This window comes from Pagrus pagrus (assembly GCF_965226575.1).
Source record: "Pagrus pagrus genome assembly, chromosome: 8".
NCBI classification, from domain to species: domain Eukaryota; kingdom Metazoa; phylum Chordata; class Actinopteri; order Spariformes; family Sparidae; genus Pagrus; species Pagrus pagrus.
In genome coordinates, this window is record NC_140192.1 from 28,143,884 (window position 1) to 28,171,604 (window position 27,721).

Below are 27,721 nucleotides of genomic sequence, written 5' to 3' on the forward strand. Positions count from 1 at the left end.
CCTTTTTTTGGAATTTGGACGTGACAACACACACGCTGTGCTGCAAACCAAATTGTCTTGAACACAGAGAATCAGCTGTTTCTTTGTCCTGCATTGTCAGTGTGTTAACGCTTTAAACAGATCAGTGTACGTCATAATCCCTTGGCAAGACACATTTGTATGGCGAGCATGTGAGCCCAGTGGTAGAGAGAATTCTGTGCAGAATGCACTGTGGCCTATATTGAGCTGTTTCCAGCATCATTCAGCCAAAGAAAAAAGCGTTTTCTGCTGAGGTGTGATTTGCTATTTGAGATTTGCTTTGAATACGAGCACCAAACATATACAGCATTAATATAGTTTGATTGATGAGTCATAATGCTGTAGACACTGGATAATAGGTAAGGATGAGCACTGAGGATGGGTATTAAATTGGTACCGGTTCCTGATTGGTCAGTACAGAAATATTAATAAGCTCCTACTGCTGCTATTGGTATTTATGTAATGTTAATTCATGCTAACATACTGTAGCTGGCATTCTCAAATTCCTAAAGGTCTCCTAATGATGATGAAGCTGCCATCATCAGGCATTGTGTAAATGTGTGTTTACATTCTGTGCTCTGCGGTCATGGCTGACAGGGCAAAACGTTCAACAGTGTGGACTCACTTCACTAAATTTAATGAGAATGCAGCTACATGCAATATATGCAGAATGGTACTTCTGTGTAAAGGGGCCAACACTAGCAACTTTGTGGAAGAATTACCAATACAACATTCTGCAGCTAATGTTAGCTATGTCTTCACTGAGGACGTTAGAGACATTAGAAGAGACAAACCACTGAAGGCATTTTGACAGTAAAGTCTGTAACGCCAGAGATGCCGATTCTATGACGCATTTCCCATCGCTTCCCCTCCAAAAGCTCATTGTCTGCTTTATTACATCTAAACCCAAACACATGTCAGCCAATCGTGTTGTTGCACCGACAGTAGCGCACAGTTTCAATCGGTTTGGTGCAGCTGCAGAAGGACTTATAGGAATAGGAGATATCCCAACGATGCACAAGATTACCAAGAAAGATGAGGTAATTCAGACATTGCGACTTCGAGCCAGGGCACTCTGGATTGAGCAGTTTAAGTAGCTGGTGTCATGAAACCTTGCACAGGTTTAGTTGAAATATAATCTGTGGGGAAAAGAGCTTTTTAAACCTTATTTTGGGGCAAAGTATGAAATAAAAATTTAAGCAGTTTATATCAGATTTGCCTAGGGCTGGGCAATATATACTGTACAAGATATATAGTTATCCTGATATGAGACCATATATCATCTTATATTTTGGCTGTGACGTAATTTTCTGATCGGACTGTTCTACTTGTTCCAATACTTGTCTTTACCATATCATTGTGTTAGTATTTTGTCCCGACAATATTGTTGTTAACATTTATGAAATATCAAAATATCGAGGTGTTGTGTATAGCGATATGGCCTAAAACTATTGATATATTTTTTTAAGGTCCTATCGCCCAGCATTAGATTTGCCTGGTGATTCGGTACATGCAGTTCTTCTGTCCCAGTGACCATTAAAATGGATGTTATGGCTCTCTCCCCATTCATTTAGATAGTGGTCTGGTCTTGTTGGCCTGAAATAACTGACCGACTGACCTGCCTAAAAGGATTTTGGTGCAGCCTCCCAGCTCCTATGCTGACTAAAAATGTGACTGTATCAACCTTGCCAAGTCAGGGTAACGCTCCTTAACATTATGAATGAACAAGTCTGTAGATGTTAACTCAGGACACAGTTAGCATTGTTTTTAAGCATTCCAAATTTACGTTCCAAGAGAAACCCATAGACAATGTCAGTCTGCAGCCACAGCTTTGTCAGTGGATAGCAGACGTCAGACATCCAAGTCCAACTTAGACAAAGAAGAAGAGTTCTCCCTTCAATACAGTGCAGGCCAGTCAGTTTAGGTATGCTCAGTAGCCAATAGCTAGAATAGCATAAATTAACCAAATATTAGCTATATTAATACAAATGTTTCATTGGTTATGGTTGATATTATTGTTTTCAACTGTAGAGAGAGAACCACAACTTATAACTTGTTTCTACAAAAAAAAAGGAGTTATTAACTGTTGAATAGTTTCACATCTTTTAATGTCATTTCTTTATTTTTTTAACCGATTTACGGAGAGCAGAATCAATAAGACCACTGGAGAGTATCGATATGATAAGCAGTATCTATTTGGATGAAATCCTAACAATAAGCATTCCTGATAATAGTAAAAATATAATAATAAAAATATATATAGCTCATTAAATCCTCGATGACATTTGACATTAGGTGAAACTGATGTAAAAAGTTCATTGACAAACTGTAATGGAGAAACCAGTCCGACCAGAACCATTCACTGAAGCTTATTCATGCTGTGATCTGCAACTCTGAAGTCTTCCTGCTGTGAGAGACTGATCGTCTGCTGCTCTTATCAAAGGTACAGTGTATTTCCCTAACAAAACAAAATAAAATGATAACTACATAGGGGGGCCACTTACTGCCCCTGCTGATCAGTGGTTACTTCATCTTCCACTCTGACAAAAAGCAGTGTGGCTCTGAACCTTGACTTCCTGATAATTGGCTGCTTGTAACATTGATAACGTGAAAATAGAAACATCATAAAGTGATGACAGTTAGAAATAACATACTGTCTGACTTTTTTTTAATATACCATATTCATATCCAGCAGTTCTGTATATTCTGTATATAATGTCTGCTATTAGCATTACATGTTCTTACACCTGCGCTGTTTCTTTACACTTGTACCTACAATTGCCAACTGTAACTGCTGCATATACTGTATATATCAATCTGAGTGTATTCATTTCACTCTGTTCCTACTGTTAATACTGTTCAGACTGTATCTTAGCATATTAATACATACCCGTTGAATTTGAGCCTGTTATAATCTGCTGATGTTGGTCTATCACAGATTCAGTATCAGCTAATATTTTGACCAATATGTGCCAATGTTAAAACTCTTATTTAAATTATAATGCAGAAAAAGATGCTTGGCATAATTAATAACTATTAAATTCCCAGTGAAGTTTACTGTTTCAGTGAACTGATGTCATTTTAGACAATAAAGTGTATTTTTTAAACTGTAAAACATCCTGCCACTTTTATAAATCTTTATCTGTCAGCTGCATTTTGAGGGATCATTGCAAAAATGAGTGAAGCCTATATTGACCGATATATAGATTAGATTTTTTTCACCTTCTTCTATCGGCCCTTGCATTGGCCCCAAAAACAGAGTATCAGCTGTTCTCTAATTTAAAGATATCTTTACATATGTACATTACATTCTTCTTCACTTACTGCTTTTTGTTTTAATACTTTTTGTCGTGCCTCATTAGGCCCACCTGCAATCTGCAGGCTTGGTAAATGGACATTTCTATAGCGTTTCTTCAGTCTACTGGCCGCTCAGAGTGCTTTACAACACTTTTCACATTCATACATGGATGGCACAGGCTGCTATGCAAGGTGCCAACCTGCTCATTAGGAGCGATTTGGGGGTTCAGTATCCGTACTTCAAATAGAACCAGCAACCTTCTGATCACTGGATGAACTGCTTTACCTCCTGAGCCACAGCTGCCCCTTTTTGTGCAATGACAAAAAATTTTTACCTAAATCTAATCTAAAATCTCTCATGACGTCGAGGTAGATGGATGTGCCCCGAGTTTATAAGTAAGAACTCCAACTTTGAGTGGTGTTTCCATCGTACTTTTTTTTAGTAGGAAGTCGGAAAGCTGTCACAGAGCTGCTAGCATGGCTGCAGACTCTTAGTCCTGTCCTGTTTTGTTCTATTTTTTGCAGATACTGTTTATGCCATTTATCCAAGCTGCCGATTCAACCTTTGACAGAAGGTGTTTGTCCTTACAAATAGTACATAATGAGAGCTACGCTGACCACAAGACAGACATTTCACACTTGCTATTGAGCTAAATTTGAGCGCTCAGCTCCAAAGTCATTGAACCTGTTGCCTGCACTCTGCCTTAGTATTCATTTTCAATTAACACTGATACATATTTGGGCAACACTGGCACAGCAGATGCTTGTCACCATGGTAACAGGTTTTAAATGTTCGTGGAGGCATGCTCCTCTGATGGACTGTAGTTATACATCCGATACCCAGGAAGGTGGAGGTGACAGATGGCGATGCCAGTGTTTGCAGTTACTCACACACTCAGTGTTTATATACACGACAGCTGAGCTGATGAGAAGGAGACATGGTTTGATACCAGCTAGGATTTCAAAGATTTGTTAAGAAAAATCAACGTATATTCCAGTGTATGCTGTCAGTGATGTTGTAAATAGACTTTAAAAAATCCAGCTGCACTGAGTCACTAAAAGCTGCACCTAATTCTGTATGTGCACTCTTTACTTTAACCTGAGAAGGAGAAAAACAGAGGAGAGACAGAGAGGTAAGCCGGTTAAGACCAAACAGGGAGTGACATAACTGTCAACTCGCCATCCCCTCACAGTAGTGTTCATTGGTCTTGTCTGTGTTCGCGTCTCTGTTCTTGGAGCTCAGCGCGGGAGGAGATAAGAGGTGCACTGCAGTCTGTGGAGACCAGCCTGCCATTTCTGCACGCCATTTGGGGACAGTTTGTCCTTTGGGTAGCTTCCCCAGCAGTCAGCAGGCTGACAATGGGCGAGGAGGGGAGTGCTGCTGTGGGCAGAGAACGTGAGAGGAGGGCAGCAAATAAAACAACCCTAATGGAGTGTTTATTTGGGGCAGAGAGCCACACACAAAGACAGCTCATCTAAAGATGAGGGCTCGGGGGCACGGGGGAATGAATTCAAATAGTCTGGGACCAAACAGTGCCATTTAAATTACTGCTGAATCGCTCCAGCTCCTGCCTTTCATAGGAAAAATCTCACTCCAGGCCATCTGCACTGCTCCGTGCCTACGTCGGCTTCTACAGGTTACAAACATGTAACATTTTAACCAAGCACTTCAACTTCAACATCAGTCATACAACACTGCCAAACCACAGACCGAGGGCTTACACATGTCTATGCTTAGACATTCTCTAAAATCCGAGTGAATTCCACTAGAATCAGACTCGACATGTTTCTGCAGAGCCCGCTGGGACTTCTCTTTGAGAACGACTACTGGAACATCACAGCGGTAAGAGTCGTTCTCTTTAAGAGTAAACCACAACAGAAGCTCCGTTCAGTGGAACATAATATAAAGTGATTAGTCATTCTGTTTAGTGGGGCTCCCAGTACTGTAATGGAAAAACCAGCCCGACCAGAACCATTCACTGAAGCTTATTCATGCTGTGATCTACAACTCTGAAGTCTTCCTGCTGTGAGGGACTGATCGTCTGCTGCTCTTATCAAAGGTACAGTATATTTCCCTAACAAAACAAAATAAAATGATAACTACATAGGGGGGCTACTAACTGCCCCTGCTGATCAGTGGTTACTTCATCTTCCACTCTGACAATAACAGTTGAATACACACAGCATTATGTGATCTGTCAATAGTCCATCATTTCAGGAAAACCCCCACACAAATGCCAACACAGCCACAGTGGAGAGGTTGTTTAACCGCCCAAACCAATAGACAACACTGTCACTGACGGCCATGGGGCAGTAGCAAATGTTTAGTCTTCATCACTCACACCACTCAGAAGAAATTAATTGAAATAAAGAAATAGATACATTTTAACCAAGTGGAAACCTCCAGGGCTGAAAAAAAAGTAAGCCAACACAGAATCGCCAAAAGCTGTAGTTTTTCAAATGAGAAGTCAGTACCACCGCACTGAGCTTCACAATGGTTAATCAGAAACCTGTGGGTGATGTCACGAGGACTACATTCATGTTTACTACAGTCTATGATTTCAACTTATTGCAACTATTCAAACAACAGCCATGCATCATTTGCATCAGCTTCCAGACATATTTTTGTATCGTCTTGGTGCATTTAATTGTGGTCATATTATATTGAAGATAGTATATCAAGATGGAGGCGCGTACAGACGCAGCGGCTTGGTGCTCTCAGTCAAACTGTAGTGTTTCTGCTGTTTCTGCTGTTTTAAGTCTACTTGTTCAAGCACTGAATTTATTAACATCGGTCCATCACCTTTGAAGGCCTGAACTTATTTATCTGTTTATTCTTCTTGTTTTTAACTTGGTCTTCTTCATCTTATTTATTTATTTATGTATCTTGTTTATCTTGATTATCATGTTCTCTACTGTTGCTGGTCTCTGAGAGCGACCAAACAAAACGTAATTGCATGTCTACAAAGACAAGTAGAACGTCTTGTGTCTCACATGATTTTTATCATTTCTGTCTTTGTCTAAGACAAAGTCTCAGCTGAAAGTCACCTAGAAGTCTCACTGGTTGGCTCTTATGTAAGGAAGACTTATAAGCAAGCAGTAAGCATGGACATCTGGACTCTGTAAAAGTTTATGCTCGCCACATCGGACTTAAATTGTGTAAGGCTATAAGGAAACCTTGAAACTTGAAGACCATTCCCTTTTGACAGCACACAGCCAACGAGGTATTTTGTTTTACTTTGGTAAAACGTTATTCCATATGCTGTGCATCCTGTTGTTTGTGTTCAGCTAACATGGTCTGTATACTGTGCATCTAGCCACTTGTTTCTGCATGTGGTTCAAGGGAATTATGTAGGATCACTGCCACTCTTGCAGGTCTCTGCAGTTAAAATGAGCAGAGCGCCACCCACATGCACAACATACAAACAATACTGGGAACCCGCTCATCAAACACTAATAGTAAAGAACACAGGGTACCTTTAAGTAGTAGCTTATTCATTGGTCGCTTCTGATGTTAACATCACTTCAGCATGTGAGGTAACATCGCTAACCACTGAGCCATTCCCACCATTAAAAGAAACAAACGTAACGCTCAACTTGAACCAACAATTGATAATAACCCATCACTCAAATGTCAAGACAATACATGGAACAAAGCAGCATGTTTATCCTCCTCTACAGGTTCTTTCAACCGTCTCTTTTCTTCCCGTTCTTTGTCCTGAGTCGAGGCCGCTCCAGCAGGCAGAATGACATTTCTGGGGCATTGTGAGAAAATGTCCTTCAAAAGGTACCAAACACCATATGACATTCCAAGACTTGTGCAACATGTCCCTGACCTTTTACTGTGGCGACCACTACTTGATAATGGTCCTGTGTGCAGCTGTGTACTTAAATAACAGCAGTGTTGTAAAGAGCGCTGTGAAGTAATGTGTGCAAAAGAAACCAATGTGGCCTCACCTGAGGATACCACTTGTAATGTACACATCATCGCTGTACACTGTATTTCTTGTGTGTTGATCACACACTGTAAATGATTACTGCTACAAAGTGTATCCCTCATTCACAAATGTATTCCCTGTGCTAACAAACCTGACTCATAGATACTGCAACTTGGAGTTAACTGCTCCCATTTTTCAATTTCAGTCATCACCGCCTGAGAACCAAGCTATCATTACAGAAGACCGTCACTCATTTTCTCAAGGGACATTTGTGTGTGATGATAGCAGGCGAGGCTCTCAGGTACAAATCAATTTTAGCCTCCGTCCTTTCGCTCAGAGGCCAGAGTGTATTTTTGGACCACTTACCAAAGTCTGACATGTTTGATTCTTTTTCTTCACCTCTTCTTCAAGTGCTTCACACTCCTTCCTTCTGGTGCTGATCTCTGTCTCCTGGGGAGAGGGGAAAAAAAGCAGAGGACAGCTGCTATGGTTTGTCAGGAACACAAGCTTCCTCAGAGAACTCAGCGAAACTAAGCAGGGAGAGAGGGAGCGAGAGCATTTCATTATTCAGCAGCATTTAGGTGTGTGACTGTGAATTTGAGTGTACAACAGAGACTCTCAGAGATTATCTAACAGATATTACGAAATGTTTTCATAGTCGGAAAGCAGACAGGAGGCTGCAGTGATTCTCAGGTTCAAATGTGGAGGATGTAGGCAGTGGTCCTGTTGGAAGGTTCAAACTAAAATCTGTTAAAAAGCCATAACTCAGTTCGTCCAGTCAGAGTTAGCAGCTCGCAGCTTTGTACCTCTCTGTACTGCGGCAGAGAGGTGATTTTAAACCAAACAATAAATCAGCATGCTAACATGCTCACACTTACAATGCTAACTTGCTGATGAATTATAATGTTTCCCATTAGATAAGCGTGTTAGTATGCTAACATTTGCTAATCAGGACTAAACACAACGGACAGCTGAGGCTGATGTCTTTAGTTGTAAAAATCAAAGTGTTGGACAAATCAAAATGTTGCTGCTCCCATGGCTAATAACTTTAACCAACAGCTAAAAAGTCTGTCTGGTCCTCTCTCTTATAAATCCATCCTTCACATATTGTTTATGAGTCTGAAGACGGCAGACATGTCTAGTTGTCGGACCAGGAGAAGCACAGGCGACGCCGGTTACATTAACAACAGATCTGTTCTATGGAAGGGTCTCGGGTTTTGCAAGGCAGGTAGCTTGCATATTATTAGTAGAGCTTAACTGAAACTCCTAATTGGAGCACTATTGAACCGATCACCATGTTTTTTTAACAACAACTTCAGGGCAGAAAATCCCTGCATTACACACTAGCTTACATACATATTTGTCTTTTTTTATTGTGTTACTTAAACATGTATACATTTGCTTTCTCTAAACTGAATGTTCGATGCTGTCATATCTCATTAATAGCCTCACTTTCACTAACGTTAGCTTGGAGACCTAATTTACCTGTTGGGCCACAGCCTAAAGACTAGTATTACTGCATTGTGGCTGTATGCCTCGGAGCACCAGTCAAGTTGCTGTTCCTGAGCTGTGGCATTGAATGATGGCCAGATCAAATTTAGCAGAATTGCAGAAATAATTTTATCCTAATAGATATCTGTGATTTATTTTTCATACTTATCTTATGAATGGTTGAGTAATGGCCAAAAAGAGAGATTGCCTCTCTGAGATATTGTGTACCAAATTTGAAGAAATTCACTGAAGGCGTTCTTGAGATATCTCATTCACAAGACCAGGAAAGACTGACCTACGGATTGACAGACAGCCCAAAAACATAATGCCACCGGCCACAGCTATCGTCAGCGCAGAGGCATAGTAAGCACAGTGGGGTTGGACTAACTATATTTAACTATATATCTTTAAATGTTACAGGTATGGCAGATAATGACAACAGAAATAAACAAGTTTACTGACTTCACACATCTCCACAATGCAAATGATTTGGTCTATAAAGTTATCAAAGGTCCCCCTGGGGAGTTTTTGACCTCTAGTAACACACTGGAGCAGTGTTTTATGAGTGGGTCCCCATTCTGTTTGTCAGATGCACCTGCAGGTTCAACCAGTACAGTACGTGACTCACACCTACTGTACTGCAATGTTCTTTTCAGATGGTTTTCTAAAGCCTGTTATGGATGATGTGATGAGCAAGCCTTGCCTTGAATCTGTCTTTTTCCGAAGTGTTCGTTGGTGAGTCTGAGGTTTTTGCTCGTCGTGGCATGAAAAGCACAGGTGTACCTAATAACCTTAACAATGGTTTTGTTCCATGTGTAAGGCAGCTTGCACAGTAGCAGATCCCTGACACTGATACTTCTAAATGCAGTGTACCCCTAATTAAAGTGATTAATCACAGCTGTGTTTGTTCTGCCGAGACACTGTGAAAAGTTCTACTTTGTCTCCTACGCAAATAATTATGGATAAATAAACTGAACTGGTCAAACGATAAGATTTAAATGTGTTTGCAGATGAACTGTAGGTTTCATTCTGTCACTTTGTATTGAAAAAAGGTTTAACCAGTGACTAACACTTCATTTTCCCTCCTGAAAGCCTGTTGTGTTTCCATCAAGCAGCCTTTTGACTGAGCTGACAGCTGAATGTTGTTGGCTTGAATTACAACGAACAGAAGTTCAGCTTTCTTCATAATGTACGATTAGAGCTAAAATATGACTAAAGTGTGCCACATTTTCCATGGAGAAAGACTTGTTTAGTCTATCAGTGCTCAACTCATTGCCACTGGCTTCTCAGTACAAATGGGATATTCCCATCGAAGCTGCCTGTGTGTTCTGCTCTACCCTGGAGATGAGACATCTTTTAATCAGGAGGTTAAAACTCTTTCTGATGTCAAGGGTTTATCTGTTTCAACAAAGAACTCACACCTTCTTTAAGGGCATTAATCTAATGCATAGCTGACTATTGCGCTGCTCTTACAGTATAAAATACATGAAAGTGTTACATCACCATCTGATCCTCTGTTTATCACACTGAGCTCTCCATCAGTGTATGAGGAACATCCTTGCTATGGATGGGAGTGAAAGTGCAGCTGGATGTTCCAAGATTAGCGTATAGAATTAAACAGGATTTTATCTGTGTCAATGTGTGCTACAAGTGCACACACACACACACACACACACAAACACACACACGCACACACTGGAAGCATGGCACCACGTGTCCCTGAGCAGGACTAAAATAAGCACCAGCAGAGCAACCAGAGGCCCCACAGCACACAATACATTTAGCATGTGAGAATGCATGAATGTGCACTTCATCAGAGAAATGCTCACAGCTCAGTTTGACTTTGACTATATATCAGGATCCATTCAAATGGAAGACAGTTTTTGTTCTGCTACATCAGCGGGTGCTCCTCTGTGCAGACAGTTTCTAATAAGACAGTGAGCAGGAGGGGGGACTAGCTTTGACCCTTTCTAGTTCTGTAACCTTGAGGCTTTTCACCCCAAGCAGCTGACAGTTGGTGTGATTAAATCTTTGACCTTTATCCGTCGTAGCGGGTCCACCACAAGTGACCCTGTTCAACTGTTCATCTGAGTTAGCATGTGCTCTTGCATTTTTATCCTTTCAAGAACTAAAGGCCTCACAAGGACAGAAAGGTGTTGGAAATATGACCTCTGAAGTGAAGATTTCATAATTAAAGAAGTATTTCACAGCTGGAAAGAGTAATGGCACAGGGCGTGACTTTGGCCCTCTATAAACACCGCTGAGGAGTGTCATACTGCCAGTTGGGCAGTACTTGGCTTTGGCTTGTCATCCATGTTGAAAAAGAAACTGTAAGGTGGTCAGCTGGTAGCAATGGACAGGACCATGGTTCATATCAGCACTGCCCTGTTTTACAGTGTGATCTGAGTTTTTTCAGCCTCCATTTTTACAATACAAGAAACAATATGGCGGCTACAGCGCATCCACGTCACGATCTTTCTCCATTACAGCTGAACAGTATGATCAGTATGTTAAGTATGTTTCTAAAAGCATTTTAAGAAATAGACAGTGTACAAACAGATTCTTGGTTTAGAGTTTATCAGAACCGCCTAGTTTTGACAGTTTGATCGGACTTCGTCACTCTCTTTCAATTCAACTACACTGTTTGTGTCCATGGATGCGGGCATACAAAAATGTGGACGTAAAATCTATAACACATACAACAGCCCTTAAATCCTCTAGATGACAGGTTTTGCATCATCAGGGGGATCTTTGCCAGCAAAAGAAGTTTACTAAGTGCAAATCCCAGGTTTCTCTAACAATATTACCAGATGTAAATCAGATGAGCTAACTAGCTAACGGCAGCTTAAGTTAGCAGCAGTTAGCGATTACTTAAGCAACAAGTAAAGTTATTTGCCCATCAGGAAATGAAAGAGAGTTGAGGCAGCGCAGCCGGACGACATCAGAGGGAAGAGCCAAATAACATTTTCTCCATCAAACATGATCCACTTTCACCGACAAAGGTGGTGCTGTGTGACACAGTGCTGGAAAGCATTATGCACTTCTCCTGGGAGACCCTACCCTCCCGCCCAAGTTACATCGTGCAAATACAAGTGATCAGGGCTCAGAGTGGGACTGACAGAAACACCATTATCCCTCAAGTCAGTGTACCATCAAAATAACTTTGAAATGGTTATTTTAATGTCAGATTGTTATATTAAGTTACTTCTAAAGCAATTTTTTCACCAGACTGTTCGACCCAAAGCCAGAAAAGAGAGATTTACAGCTTCCAGTTTGAGAAAACACTGCTGACGTTTCAGATAATTATAACAACTTGGTCACATTCACACTTGATGGAAGGATTCTTTAACCTCTTTAGCTAAGAATGTTTTAGCTGCTCTTGTAACTGTAACTTCTATGGGAATCCACAGTTCTTGCTCACCATGAAGTCAACAGAAGCACATGCAAAGATGAATGAAATGTTAGCGAGAGTTAGAAGTGTAAAAAAGAAGAGCAAAAAAGCTTGGACCTGCTTAGAAAAAGTCCACATATGCACAATATAAACCACCATGTTGATTCGAACTGATTTCCTTTGAGTGAATCACACGCAGCCTCCGCTGACAGCTTGCCATCTCCCATGTGGGCTGGAATCTAATGTGTACAGTGTTTAGAACCAGACGGCAACAACACACACGATGAATATTTCACTCAAACACATACACACACACACACTCAAACACATAGCTCTCAGGCTTGCTGAGGCCCATTTGTTTGGAGCACATTTGCCAATGTTCAATTAAAAATCCCTCTGATAAAAGATTCAAATGGCTGCCATTGTGAGTAATGAGCTCCTGTGTAAGTGAAGAGGCGTTTACTCCACAGCAGATGAAGACAGATGAGAAAGACCATTCCCTTAAGCTGGATCTAGCATTCGTGCCTCAGTGGCACTAATGCAAATGCATGCATACAAGAGGTGCATCCACATCGACCTGTGCTGCTTCTCTTACCTGTCTCCTGTGTTCTTTATGGAGCAGGAATTTACCTTTCTGTTTTATGGGAGAACATCTTTGAAACTCAGTATCTTGAAAACTTTTTTTAGGTTAATGTATAGTACAAGGTCTCCAAGAACGAATAGAGTTTGGTCTGTTGTGAAAACATTAAATACACAGACTTTTTACTGTACCTATAAAGATTTGGTGATTAATCAGTGAGCCCACTGAGAGAAATATAGTCAACCACAAGTGTGATATTTGATTAAAGACATATTATGCAGGATTTTCCTTTAAAAGAAACAAAGCTAGCTGATTGTTCAGTCTCATTCTCAGGTCATCCAACAAACAAAAAAAAGACACAACCTGCACAGTAGGGCTGGGCAGTATCTTGATGTATGTATCTAAGATGTATCAATATATATCTTCAAATGAGACAATACCATTTTTATCAACGTAGCTTGATGTTAGGCTACATAACATGCGTCTTCTTTAAAGTGATGCCAGTTTGCTTTTCCCTATTTCACAAGTTCTCCTGCAACACTGAGGGAGGGAGGGAGGGAGACACTCTGTATTTTAATCAGTCTATTAATTAGTCTTCAATGTGACATAGGCCTTTATATGATACATGCTAAGTCTGTGCCATGAATGAAATAACAGTAGCACCCATGCAATGTCGCTTTGCACTGTGTGTTTGCGAGACAGAGCAGCTTGTTTGTGTGAGGTGAGTGTTTGTGTGCTTTCATTGTGTGTGAGGTGATTCATAGCATATCACTGTTCTGCTTAGAAGTTGATGTCTATTGTGTGGCGGTGAAACATCCCCTTGATGAGGGCTACTGATGTGTTTATACAAATGCTGCATAGTTACAACACAGACGTTTCATACACAAGACGTACAGTATGTGCAGACAAAGGCACCTTCTCTCTCTCTCTAGTGGATAAATAATAATAATTAATAAGTAGATATTCAAAACAAACTACATTTATATAAAAAGGCCATGGAAAATGACTTTTTAACTCCCCAAAATACAGAATTTTAATTGTCTCAAACTACAATGGACGTACTTGAAACTATCATTTTAATTTTACACTGTTTTGCAGCCTGTTCTGCAAAACCTTCAGCCTCTGTAGCAACAGTGCTATGTGCAAAAAGAAGTTAACATACAGCCCTGCTATTTATTTTATATAGGGTTTCTTTTACATGTTTTGCAGCTGTATATTTTCAAACAGGGAAGAAAACCCTGTCTCTGCATTTTATTTTGATCACAGCCGGTTTTAAGTTTCAAAGTGTTTGTGACATCTCGTGTGTGGCTTCGACTTACAACTGAACATTCAGCCCACTTCGTAGAAAATGTTGCCTTTCTATTTTATTGAATTGTGAAGTGAATATTTTGGAGTTTCAGCATAACTAATATGGCCCTTAAAATAATGTCACAACATTTTAGGCTATATCATGGTACACCCTATATAGCTCGATATTTTGAAATCTCCTCAAACATAGTTAATAAATAATACAACTAGGCGACAAAATCAAATATCATGATATTTTTTACCAAATACCTCATTAGTGATATTGTGACATTGTAGGGATGACTGTGGTACTTTCACAAAATACACAATGAGATTGTTGATAAATAATCATCAGTTATGTGGATATAATGACTAAGTGGGAAAAGACAAGTATGAGAACAAGTAGAACAGTCTGATAAGTTCAGAAAAATGACACCACTTTATTGTAATGCAGCCTTTAAATCAGAGGACAGACACACAGACAACATCACAATATATCCAAAATCAAATATACTGTAAGGTCTCATATCGTGGCAACCATATGATATCAATATATTGTCGAGCCTTAGCAAAATACACTACAGCTTCAGACTCCTAGTCTAATCTGTCACTATTCTTGTACACAAAGTCCCTACCTGGAGTAATCTTGATGAAGATACACAACCAGTGTGGCTATTTACCCCTTTTTCACACTAACGTCTTTCTTTAACAAGCAAACTCACTAAACAGACCCAAAAACCTGCCTTTACCAAGTATTCTCATTCACTATATTATCTCTAAATCACATCAGAAAATGTTTTTCTGAAGAAAGCAGGAGGTGAAAGCAGGCGAGGCTCAGCTGTGAGCCCTGAACACGCCTGTCTTGGTGTTCAGCACCATGGAGACTTCCCCTGGGACAACACAACAGTAGCATGTAGTGTATGATACACGGTTTACTGCAACTATTTTTGTCGCTGCTGACTCTCCACTGTGTGTTCGGTGCACAGCAACATCTTGATGAAATACTACAGTTTTATTTCTGCAATGACTAATTAACACGGAAGGCTTCCCCCATCTTATTCTCAGCACTCGGTCTTCTGATCTTTTGTAGTTGGGAAAGCTCTGTGTATAATCTCTGGCGAGCAGGGGTAACCTCATTACTCTCTCTCTCCCTCTCTCTCTCTCTCTCCCTCTCCCTCTCTCTCCCTCTCTCTCTCTCTCTGTCTTTCATCCCTTGTTGTGTTGAATATGCATGATGCGTAATGATGGGTAATAATCCTGCCTATGGCTGAAGGAAAAAAATGCAAACGTTTTCTACCAGGGGGCGATACTATGCATCTGATGGGCATATCAAATATAGACAGATAAGCACAGGAGTAAGACTGGCTCCAGGATGAGTTTTAAACCAGCTTCTGTTCTTCTTGAAACATCTTTTAGCTAATTACAACTCTGGATGCTAATCCTTCAGGAAAAATGCAGGCGCAGTTTTCTACAACGCATCTGAGCTACATTTAAATAAACAGATCGGCCACCCGAAAGGAAAAGAATTTGACTTCCTCTCTGGGAGTAGAAACGAACAGTATATCACGTCTAACTGTGGCACATACTGTGGCTCTACAGCTAATTTGTCGGCTCTCAAAATGCCAGTGCTGCTCCACGAGACATGTCTATTGTTCTGAGACACTTTTTGCCTCTTATTATGTGTATGTTTGTTTCTTCTTTCCAGCCGAGGTGCAGACAAGGGGAAGGCCATTAAGGCTGGAGGAAAGACTACCAATGCTGAGTGTTGTCAGGGTCCTTAGGAGAGGATTCCCCTCTGCTACCAGTTCCACATTGTATCATGTGGTATTGAGTATACTGCACATACTATCAGCCCAGACGCACAGTAATCTAGTCCAGCACAGCAAGCACTTGTGTTTTCAAATCATTTGAAATGGCAGAGTAAGTTACATAACTCCTACAGCTTAAGTCTGTGCGCGCAGGCACAGATGCTTGCACTCCACTAATACTGTACTCGTCTGCCGCCTGCAAGTGTGTATCTGTGTGCGCGTGTGCATGCATGTGTATGCACAGCAACATGCAGACTGACTGCTGAATCACAGATTTACAGGAAAAACAAGTGTAACTCACAGAGGTCAACGTGTACATCCATCCACACCCACGCAAATACACACACACATACAGACCAAAAGAAATGACATGAGGAGGGGGTAAAGGGTGAGGTGGGGGGGGGTGATAGTGAATGAATGTGTGATCATGAGAGAGATACGTCAAAGCAGCAAGGCCTAGATAAGAATGCAAATGAAAAAGAAGGCAGAATGGGCAAAATGAAAAATGGGATGGAGGCAGGATTTACCGTCTAAGCTCCTCAGCTCTGCAGCATTTTGTCCCGGGTATAAGACCTCAGCGAGGTGTCCTCTATCAGGCATATTAAACATCATGCAGCAGAGGCAAGAGGAGTAGCCTAGTCTGGATTCCACTTCCTCTCCTTCTGTCACTCTTTTTTTCTCCCCACTAGGATCCACAAGCATTGGCGTGCTACAGAATAAGAAATGAAGCTGCCACTATCGCCGGGGTCTGACCTCGCTGAGCCACCGAACGCTACACTACCTGCCTGCTGATGTCTTACGAGCCCGACTCACTACCACTGACGAACACAGAGGGAGGAGAAGAACAGAAGGAAGGGGAATACTGTAGGTGAGAATGAATGGAAAAACTAGGCCGAAAGCGAAACTATTTCCCTACCGTCACAGTCCTTTGTGATAAAAGGAGTGATAAAAGGAGAGTGACAGAAGCAGGACAGAAAAGACAGGATCCTACGATCTACAATAAAATGTAAGATTGTTGAAATATGGGGCTAATTTGAAAGAGCAGGCTCAGTGTGTAAGGGAGGCTCCGGAGAGAGGACTGTAAATCTGATAATCCCACTGCATGAACACAAAGATGTCAGATGAGACTTTTACCTTAATGGAAACTAAACAATGACTCATCCAGCCACAGCAGACTCCTACAGAGATAAAAGAGGGTGCTGTGCAGTGTTCTCATATCTATCCATTTCCCTATGACAACGCTGGATTCAATAATGCACTTTTATGTAGAGAAAATGCAGAATTTTTGGAGAATAAACAGGTCTTATTTTTGTGTTTTGGCAGCTGAAACCATTTTGCTGACTAAAGGCCCACAGAGAACATCTGATGATCACTGCTGCAACCAAGCAAATGTTGGAAGCCCACTGCTGTTGCCCACTCAGACACAGAGGCTTACTCATCCCCAGCTGGATTTCTTGGCTGAGCTTCTGCAGACTGTCATTCAGTTCACATGGTAACCTTCATCTCTCATGGCAGCGCAGTCTCGTAACAAAAGAAGCTTCTCGTAAAAACGGATCACCTCTGCGGCTTTTATTGTGGCTGCTGTCTGGAGAAAACTCATCCGACCAAAACATCAATCGTACAGTACACAGCGTGAGGTGATGTGTGTGTGGGCAGCAAGTTATATTATTTATATGGGCTGTAAACTTTGGGGATTGACTCGCTTCAAAACAAACAAAGATGTAGTGTGTTATTAATCCTGTGTTATTCCTTTTCATCTGAGATCGCAGTGCACAGTGCTTGTAGATACAATAGTCCAGAGCTCTTGGAGTTTCAGAGGTTCACAGCAGGCTAAGTCACATTAATAGGGCTGGGTATCGTTAGAAAAATGTCAATACCGACAGGGATAGCGATACCTTGACTTTCTGAATGATCTACTTTTTTTCTATACCAATTTCATGAAATCCATTTTAACAAAAGATTACATCACACATCTCTGGACATAACCAAGTCTTTTTCCTGCATGCCTCGAGTCAGCCAATCAACAACACTATTAGGTCTTAGAACAACAAGATGGCTCACTGACGCTGGTGAGATTAACTCTATAGCTTTTGAAATTTGGCTTCGAATGACAAGACATTTTTCAATACTCAATAGTATCCAGGCAGCTTGGTCAGTGCCATAGGGAATCAAAATTCAATACCCAGCCTTACACATAAATATACTGTAAAAACACAAGCCGAATGCTCTAAGACAAGGATCAAAACATCCAAAAGTCAAAGGTAGCTCAAAAACTATAGGGGGTAACATAATCTGACTGCTGCTCACTGTACTCTATGTTGTAGATATCTTTGGCTGAGGTAACTAGCTGGTGTTAGCAAGTAGCCCAGTTAGCAGAGGGGCTAAGTGGCCCTATTAGCTGACATGAGTCTGGTAAGATCGCAACTTCAGAGTCACCACTGGCAACAGGGTTCAGCCACATCTCACTCTGCCGTAATATTCTCACATCTTACTTGTGAATCGAAGATTTTTTACGACCAATTATTAATGTCGTTTAATGTAGTTAGTGTTTTACAATGAGCCAACGAGGCACTCGAGCTTGTCTTAGTTCTGTAAAAGAGAGAAACTTGAATTCAGACGGTGTAGGATTTATTTATTTTTTCTGTTAAGTAAAAAGTAAAAATATTTCCCCTCCCTGACATTTTGTGAGTTTATTTTACTTACTTATTAGCCTAAGTAGTGAACTTGCCGCTTTCACATCTCCCAGCTGAAACTACGGGTATCATACTATCACCTCTCACCATCTTACAAACTGCCCCTTTAAACCTTTCTCAGACAGAGCTCATTCGTAGGCTGGGTATCACTCGCAATTTTTCTCAACAGTCCCTGCAAAATCAATCACTTTTGGCCAAATGCACAAAAGGCACTGTGTGATTCTGTTGAGCCTAAAATTTCAAAATACAGTATCAACAATCCAGTAAGCATTTTATAGAAATGAATGCAATGGTTGCCAAAATAATATCCAAGCACCATTTCACAAAATATGGTAGGTAGCAGAACGAGACTCAGCTTGCATTCACATTAGGTTTTCAATGTTGCCAGACTGCCATCAACCTCAACTGAAGGTCAAAATGTTTACTGTAATATTTTACTGTCAGAAGATGACAGATTTATGTGAATAAAAACCTTAAAATGAATAAAAATAATCAATATAACTCAGATTCTAAAAAGGTTGGGATGCTGTGTAAAACATAAAAAGACGTGTGATAATTTGCTAATCCTATTTGACATATACTCAATTGAAAACAGAACAAAGACAGTACATTTAATGTTTTACCTCATCGACTTCGTAGATTTTTGTTAATATTTGCTTATTATGAATTGTATGCCAGCAACATGTTTCAAACAAGTTGGGACAAGGGCAACACAAGACTGGGAACTGTAGAACACCTGTTCGGAACAATTCACAGGTTTATTAGTTGAAGGTGATAGTATCATGATAAGGTATGAAAGGGGCATCCTCGAAAGGCTCAGTCATCACAAGCAAGGAAGGAGTGAGGTTCACCACTTGGTGAAACGCATGATTTTCTACATGGGCTCAGGAACACTTCATATAATCGTTGATACAGTTCGTTTGCAAATGACTCTGTTTCATTTCACACAGCGCCTCAACTTTTTTAGAATCAGGGTTGTAATTGTTAAAACCTTTCATAGAGATGTGTAGCATCACTTAGGTTGGAGGAGCTGAAGAAGTACCCAGATGGCCTGGGTGTAAATACACAACTGTTTCACGGCTGGCTCAGTCTCATTAGAGTGGCCAGTAGCCATGCAGGTAGACGAGCTACTGAGATGATGGACTGTTCTGTGAGCGCTCCGGACAGAGTGTTCAACCCTCAGGAGGCACTATCAACATCGGAAACTGAGCAGGAGAGCAAACAGAACAAATGAACCATGAATCAGGACTCACTAATATGATGCAACTGCACACACAGGAAATCAGGGTACTTGTGGGGCAATGCTAACACGTAGAGGCCTGTGTTGATTCTTTCTAGCAGCCTGTTGGCCACAGAGAGACACAGAAAAAATTACTTTGCATTAACAGACTGTAATTTGGTCATTCAAATAACAAAATTACTTTAAATGTTAACTTGTGCATCGCTCTCCTGTGCCCGCAAAACATCTGCCCGGCCTTCTTATTGTCTGTAATTCTAATCAATAATTGGATCTTCTGTAAGTGTGCTTACCAGTGATGTAGTGAAGACCACCTAAACCGAGACCAAGCCATGACCAAGACAGGGCGAGACCGAGTCAAGACCAGGACCCTTCTAGTCCTAGTCCCACACTCCATGACAAACTTATGATAGAATGTGGGACATGAAGTGGAGGATGTACCTCAGTCTGCACACTCTGCTGTCACATGTATAGCTCTTCACCAAAGTAAGGGAGCAGGTGCACTTAAAGCTGGAACTTTTATTTCCAATCACATTTATGATGTGTGTGACCTGTCCTCTTCCAGGTCACCACAGTCAACGGGACATCTTGACCACTTGGCGATGCCTCAGCCTGCTCAGTCGTCCTCCTGGATCCAAACTCTTCACTTATATTCTAAAGAATCTACTTGTCTCAGATATTCTGTCAATGAAATCTGAATACTCTGTGATTTTGTTTTTTTTCCTTTCCTGTTCTGTTCACACATCTACTGCATGTCACTGTCGTTACTGTTTTCTCTATTGTACTGTAAATTTTTGTAGCAATCTCCAGCATAAGAAATTCCTTCAGGATCTATAAAGTTCTATCTCACCTTTTTTTTCCGTTATGTATTTCTATTTTAAAACAAGTCCCCAGCTACTTCAGCTGTTAAGGAGAATGCTGCAACATTGTTTTGCTGTGAAGCTCCAGAAATGTTTTGTGGACTACGACACTTTCCATCGGCATGCGAGTGAGTAGATAATGATTGAATTTTCATTTTTGGGTGAACTGTTCCTTTGGGATCCGGCTAGAGCTTGAGTACTATTGACGGAGGTCACAACCACGAGATATAACATTTCAAATCGGTGAAAAAATAACATTGATCTGATGTTGAAAGCTTTATAAAGTGCATTGCTCTACAATATGTTTAAGTTATATTTTGCACTCATTATCCAAACAGTTAATGGCTAGTGGCACATAGAAATTAAATATAAATGAAGCAGTTAAGAAATTTGATTAGATGGAAGTCGAAACAGTAAAAGGAGCAGCCATCTTTCCCCTCACGCTTTCAGGACCCTGCCAGTATCACTCACTCCCTGTCTGCAGGGAGTTGTGCTCTCACATCTGCGCCCCTCTCAGTCAGAAGCGAACAGAGAGAGAGAATCTCACAAACCTGCCACGATCAAATTAATTCACATCGAACCAGGCGGCCTGTTTGTCTGCACACTTGGGCCCCAACCAGATAAGCTGATTATAACACAAAATATTACATGCTGTCCTATTTGTTCTGATCCAGTGTTATCCTGATGTCCCTGGTAATGCAAAATCACTGACCTATGAAATGTCAAGATAGACTAAGATGGATAATTATGAGGTATATCCGGTGATCCTTCAGATCAAAACTGGTGCAGCCTTTAACCCACATAGGACTGTGTAGCATTAGCTGTGACCACTGTGCACAATAATTCATTTATCTACACTTGTAATTTATAAAACTGACTGAAGAGTTACAGGAACACAGAGACTCGCTCTCCACCCAGTGGATTAACACCTGTGTTCGACTGTATCAGACGATAACACCTCCAGAGATGGGACAATATAAGATTTTATCGCAGATCACGATTAAACTCTCAGGGTAAGTTGATCGTGGTGAATTTCAAATGTGGATAATCGTGAATATCCTCACATGAATGAGATGAGAAAGCTGTCTGGCTCTAACGTACAGTCTTGTATCGATTTCCTGATTTATTTTGAATTGCCGCCCACATCTTTCCAGTCATTCCAATACACTAAGCTAAGTCACCATGGCTGAAGGTTCAGCATGCCCAAAGTATCCCCCACAAAAAATGTTACAACGGATGTTTGGAAATACTAATGGTTCCAAACTAAAGAATGACAAGAAGATGAGATGCCCACCATTTATTTATCATTTATTTATGTGGGAGGACCTTATGATTTAAAATTAGATGTGCATGCATCAGACAGACTAAATAAAGATACACAGATTTTACATTATCTTACAGAGAAACCAGATCCGTCTGAAAAACTCCCTAACCCTGCAGTAACACTGTCCCGCCCAATGTGTAACATAACACAGCATGACTTAGATCACAAATATGGTGGAATGTCATGAGGAAATAAACAAATTGTAAAAAAAAAAATGACAAAAACACAGACAACAGAGCCTTGTCTCAGAGATAACACATTATTCCTCAGTCAAGTGCCTTCCACAATATATTAGGTAGGCCTTTTCTAGGTCCCATATAAAGGTCCCTGAAGGAATGGGGAGGGAGTCCAAGCATATTTTGATGCTCATCAGATGCTCATTACCGACCAAATTATATTGGCACTAGAGTACTGATCTGTGTACAATTAATTGGTGCCCAATTCTGGTACCTGAGAGCTCATCTTTAAAATAAAGTTATAGAGAGTAAGAGGGAGAGCAAGTGAGTCAGGGCAATACTTAGAATGCAGGTCAAACATAAAATATTTCTTGAAAATGAAGAGTGTACCGTGTTTGATAACCTGAAAGCCTGGACCCCTGCAGCAGCTGCAGCTGATGTTAGCACGCCTGTAGCCAGTGATGCGCTCGTTCATGGAGAGTTGAACCCTCCAACGTGAACAACGAGGCATCAACGACTTCGACGTCTGCAGGTTATTAATTTGCTAGTTGGAGAAGTTGTTCATGCAGCAGACTTTGACAGACGGTCTTCACCAACCAGCATAAGCTCTGATGGTGCATCCCCATCCTTTGCCCCAACTCAAAGCTCAATTCAACTTAATTTAATGATAAACTCTTTACAAACTAATTTTACACTGTCTGCGGCTAAATTTAACCATCTTCCTGCCCAACACAGTGCGAGCTCAGGGCGTTACAGGCTCAGGGCCTGTCACCAGCTGAGGTGGCTTGTCTCCCACTTTGATCCTGAGCCAGCGCCACAGACATATGCTGCTCCATCCTGCAGGGAGGAGCTGTACTGGATGCAGGGAACAGCTCTCCATCGCCTTTCCATTCATTAACTACATTTCAACAGCTGGTGAGCAATTAGTTTGCTCTCCAGATTGCAATATAATGAGTACACCTTAACTTTTATATCCCTGGTCAAAGGGGAACAAACTTCATGTTGGCAAAATATAGTTTGTACAATGCTGCTGTAAACAGTCGAGAGCTGGCATGCGTGCTCTGACACTGGATTGTTTCCATTTAATTCAGGCGGAGACTACACAGATCGTTGCTTTTTCTAACCTCAACCTCAGCACCAAGTTTTAACATCCCTCCCTCAGCCCAATCTACGTCTGCCAAGAGCTGCTGGCCCCACAGAGGCGTCCATTAATGGTTCTCTAATGCCAGAGCAAGAGGAAAATGGAAGAGGAAGGTCGTACGTGGCCTGATGTAGAGGATCATGTGCTTGTAAACAGGTGAGTTAGAAATGCTTCCTGTCTGTGAATTGATTATTATGAGGTGTCAGACTTGGCTTTTGGCCTCAGCAAAACGAGACAGGCTCTGATGCGCCGAGTTTTCATATTAGGGTGTGGGTGAAGAGATCCTGTGTCCAGTAATGGGAGACAGGTGGTGCCCAGGAGGAGATGAATAGTGAGGCTCTCACCCTGCAGGAGTCTGGCACAATCGCAGCTGAAACAGACGCCTTTGGCTCCCATCTGGGGGACGCTCTCTAACCATCACTGCCAATTTACAGGACACTCAATTACTGGTCATTACCTGAGCGCGGACTTGCTGCCTGAAGCGCCCAAGTGCCAAATCATACAAGTGGTCAGACGGAGAAGCTTAATAATGCCAACAATGGATAGAGATAAATTAGATTCAGCTCTATTATCGTCATAATGTTTGCAATACAGTGCATGACAGGCAAAGAGGTCAATAAAAAAACGACAAACAAATAGATCCGACACACATGGTGCCAGAGCTTGCATATGCAGTTATTTCACTGTGCTGCAAAGGCCATTTTAAAAGAAATGACTGGTGAATTAAAGAGCATTATACATTCATAAACGCATTATATTCTTATTGTCTAAACGAGACTAAGATAGTCAAGTGGCTCTGCGGTTGTACTTAATGCTATCATCTGTTTACAACCTCTTTAAACCGAGGCCCCTGCTCAAAAACGGATATGAATAGAGTTTATCGTTGCAACTACAAGGTCTTTATGAATAATCTTGGCGTCATAATAAAGGTAACGTGTGATGTTTCTACTGAGGGTGAGGGGTAAGCACAGTGGATGTTACTGGGTCTGAATAAATTAAGATGGAATACAAGCATGAAGTAAAGATATCATTTCCACCTTCTAGGGTGAATTTCCCTTTTGGAATTATGCAGTTGCTGAACCTCCAGCAAACCATAGCACAACTTCATAACATATACTGTGACAGTAAAGTGAAACAGAGTAAGGTTAGAGGGATTTTTTGTGTTACCCATGTTCAGGCATAATGTCTGGTTGAAAACAGCAACACTGAAATACAAAGGGATCTGGACATGCTCTGCTGTGTGCAGGCTATGCAGGTGGAAATCTTGGGAGCCCATTGGTCAATTTGAACCATTGACACCTGTATCGAACCGTCAGAGCCAACAGAATCGAAGCTGTGCGAGAATGCACCCATAGCATGTTTTTACTACGCGCTCATTTAGTTTGTTAGTTGCTTAGTGTTGGAATTGTGTTTCCTTTCGGTACAGTAAATATGCTTATCATGAGCTTTTAGCCCAGCTTCTTCTCATTAAATTAGTATGCTCCTTGGCAAGGAGGTATAAAGCACTGAAAATACCAAACTTTTAAAACAGTATGCCAGTCACTTATAATGCTTCATAAACCTTGTTATAAGTCGTTATGCATGATTATAAACAAGTTTTACCATAATTTTAATATCAAGTTATTTCATATTTTATAGCAACAAAAACACTCTGGTTGATTAACGGAGCAGAAACTACATGGACGTATATCAGAAAATGGACGCATAAATACCCACAAACACAGACAGTGTGGTCACACAGACATCGTAGCTGCGAGCAAATGAGGAGGCGTCCCTGCTGAGGCTCAATTGAAAACAAATTACTTATTTTTACAGCAGAGAGCCCTGTAACTCCAGGGTAAATGAGGACTGCAAATCTGAAACTAATTCTGTTTGGGGCCTGTGGCTCCCCAGAAACCACAGTGAAGTAAATTTTATGATCAACAGACCTTTGCTGGTGGACTAAATTTAGCCAGTATTGTGTTCTCACAGATGCTCCAGACAAAAGATCATCACAGGTGACATTTGTGTCAAACTGAATAGGAGTCAAGATTAATATGAAGCCCGCTGTGCACAACCAGCAGCACAACAGAAAGTGAGTCAGGAGTGATAGAGTCCAACATTAGCATATAAACAACAGGCTGGAGTAAATGGCTGCTGCTGCACAAGGCTCGATTGTCAATATGCTCGCTGGTCCTCATCCAGAAATCAGAGAGAGGCTGTCAGGACTTTGATTCCTGCTCACAGGGGAGAGATAAACAGCAGAAAAACGGCACTCCACCCTGTCAATCATTGGATTCTCCATTTCTATCCTCATGAAGTCCAATTTTAACATTCAGGACAAAAAAGAACTCCAATTTGTTTTTTTCGCTTTGGAAAAATTGACTCAGAGGACATATACGTCTGGGTGGAGCCAGACTGGGTGGACGCGTGTGACCTGTCCTCTCTGCCTGTGGAAAGGAGGTTGTGTGGCTCTGGTCCTATTTGGTGACACCTGAATTTGCTCCTGAATCTATATGTTTCACATGTTTTCGATATTCATATTTATTATGCATGTTGGAATGGAATGGTATTTACATTGACATTGTCGTTGTCATTCGGTTAGGTTTAGGCACAAAAACAAAACTACTTTGGTTAGGTTTACTTACTTGGGTTGCATGATACTGGAAAACACTGACATTGTAATATTTTGGATATGAAAAACTACAGGAATTTCCTGCAGGTAACTCAAATAGCTCTATTTGGAAATAAATAATCCTGCTAGAACGATGGGGTGATTTTGTAGGGCAGTGTGTTTTATCAAACAATCAAAGTAGGCCCTGATTCCTGTGACAAATGGAACAAAAATAAAACTGGCTGGCTGCTGTGCATGCAGAGCCTGCATGTTAATCACAAACAACAAACTCCCATGTATCCAAGAACCCTTAAATTGGACTAAATTACATAATATTAGACAGACTTCTCTTGCATGATGTTATGAGCTTATTTGCCTTACTTGACATGACACAACCTGCTGATAGCTAGACAAGAAGATGGATACTATTTTCATGTCTGTCCATCAAATTAAAAGTTACAACCAGCAGCCCATTAGCTTTGATTAGCACAAAAACTACACACAGGGGAACCAGCTAGCTCGGCTCATTCTAGAAAATCGCTACTTGATATTGTGCAGCCCTTAGTTATGCAAAATAAGTTATGTAATTAACGTACGTTAACTTATTTACATAACATAACTTAAAAACAAATCACTCTTGACTCTTGGTCAATAACAGATGCGAAGCCTGCTCACCGGAGTAAAGTGAAGTCCAGCGTATGGCCCATCCAACCACTCAATCACCACCCACCTCTGACTCTCCTCTTTACTCTTTATACTACTAGAGGGGTAACTACAGTGTCAAACTAAGACTCCACTCAGCAGGGAGGAACTGGTTTGGAGGGGACCAGAGCCAACATCAGTACTAATCCAAGCACTTTATTCTCACTGGAGCTCACCACAATAACACTGCTAGCATGTAAACACAACGAGCACATCCAACTTCTAACAGACATGGTACCATCCTTTTGCATAGCTGCTAGCACACAGTTCTAAACAATACAATGTGTAGTATGTGATGGTTGCTTCAAACAAAGCACAGTCCAGTACAATCAGTCAACACAGGAGCATGCTGATTATGTTTTCATTCAGAACACTTCAGCAAATGTTGCACCGTGCTCAGCAGGTACCATGACATTTGTGCTGGTACAGCAAAGGTTTGTATTTGAAAGTGAAGGGATGCTGTCTGGAGAAAGGTTTTAATTCTAAATACTAGTTGAGCAGAACTTAACTGTGCTGGGATTGTCAATTCTCCATACAGAATATAAAGCCACATCAAAAGTGTTTCTGTGCGGTCTTAAATGGAGAGTGACAGCACTCATCATAAAGATAAAATGTTCCTGCTTTGAAGTCAAAGCAAAAGGGAGAATAACATGGTCTCTCTCTCTCTCTCTCTGTGTGTGTGTGTGTGTGTGTGTGTGTGTGTGTGTGTGTGTGTGTGTTTGTGGTTATGTGTGTAAAAGAGGGTCAACATAACTTCTCTGATACCCCAGTCCATTAGTTAACTACTTCAAATCTGTCTGTCTCGGGCTCATTTACCACCTTAATAGAGTCTCAGCTAAATGTTGGTGTCTGAGGTTCAGCTAGCGTGAGATGTCAAAGCAGACACACTCGCCACACACTGAGTGGAACATAATGTGCTTTTAATTTGTGGAACATAATTTGCATATCATTTCTCCCTTCAAATCCAAAGGTTATTATGATGTGACTGTTGCAGAAAATGACACTGTTTCGTTAGTAACTACAACCTAAATGAATAGTTTTAGACTTAAAACAAGTATAAGTATGTTCACTTTCTTGTCAACAGCTAGACAAGAAGATGGATACCATTTATATCTGTCCATTAAATTAAAAGTTACAACCAGCAGCCCATTAGCTTTGACTAGCACAAAAACTAGAAATAGGGGA

General features: G+C 41.0%; 1 protein-coding gene across 1 annotated transcript in view; it reads right to left on the minus strand.

Moving 5' to 3' along the window:
* rimbp2b (RIMS binding protein 2b) overlaps positions 1-27,721 on the minus strand; it is a 115,993-nt gene that overhangs the window by 47,425 nt on the left and 40,847 nt on the right. The window contains exon 4 of the mRNA XM_084359010.1: positions 7,620-7,703. Coding sequence (XP_084215136.1) covers positions 7,620-7,703 — 84 coding nt within the window. The remainder of the gene's footprint in view (positions 1-7,619; positions 7,704-27,721) is intronic.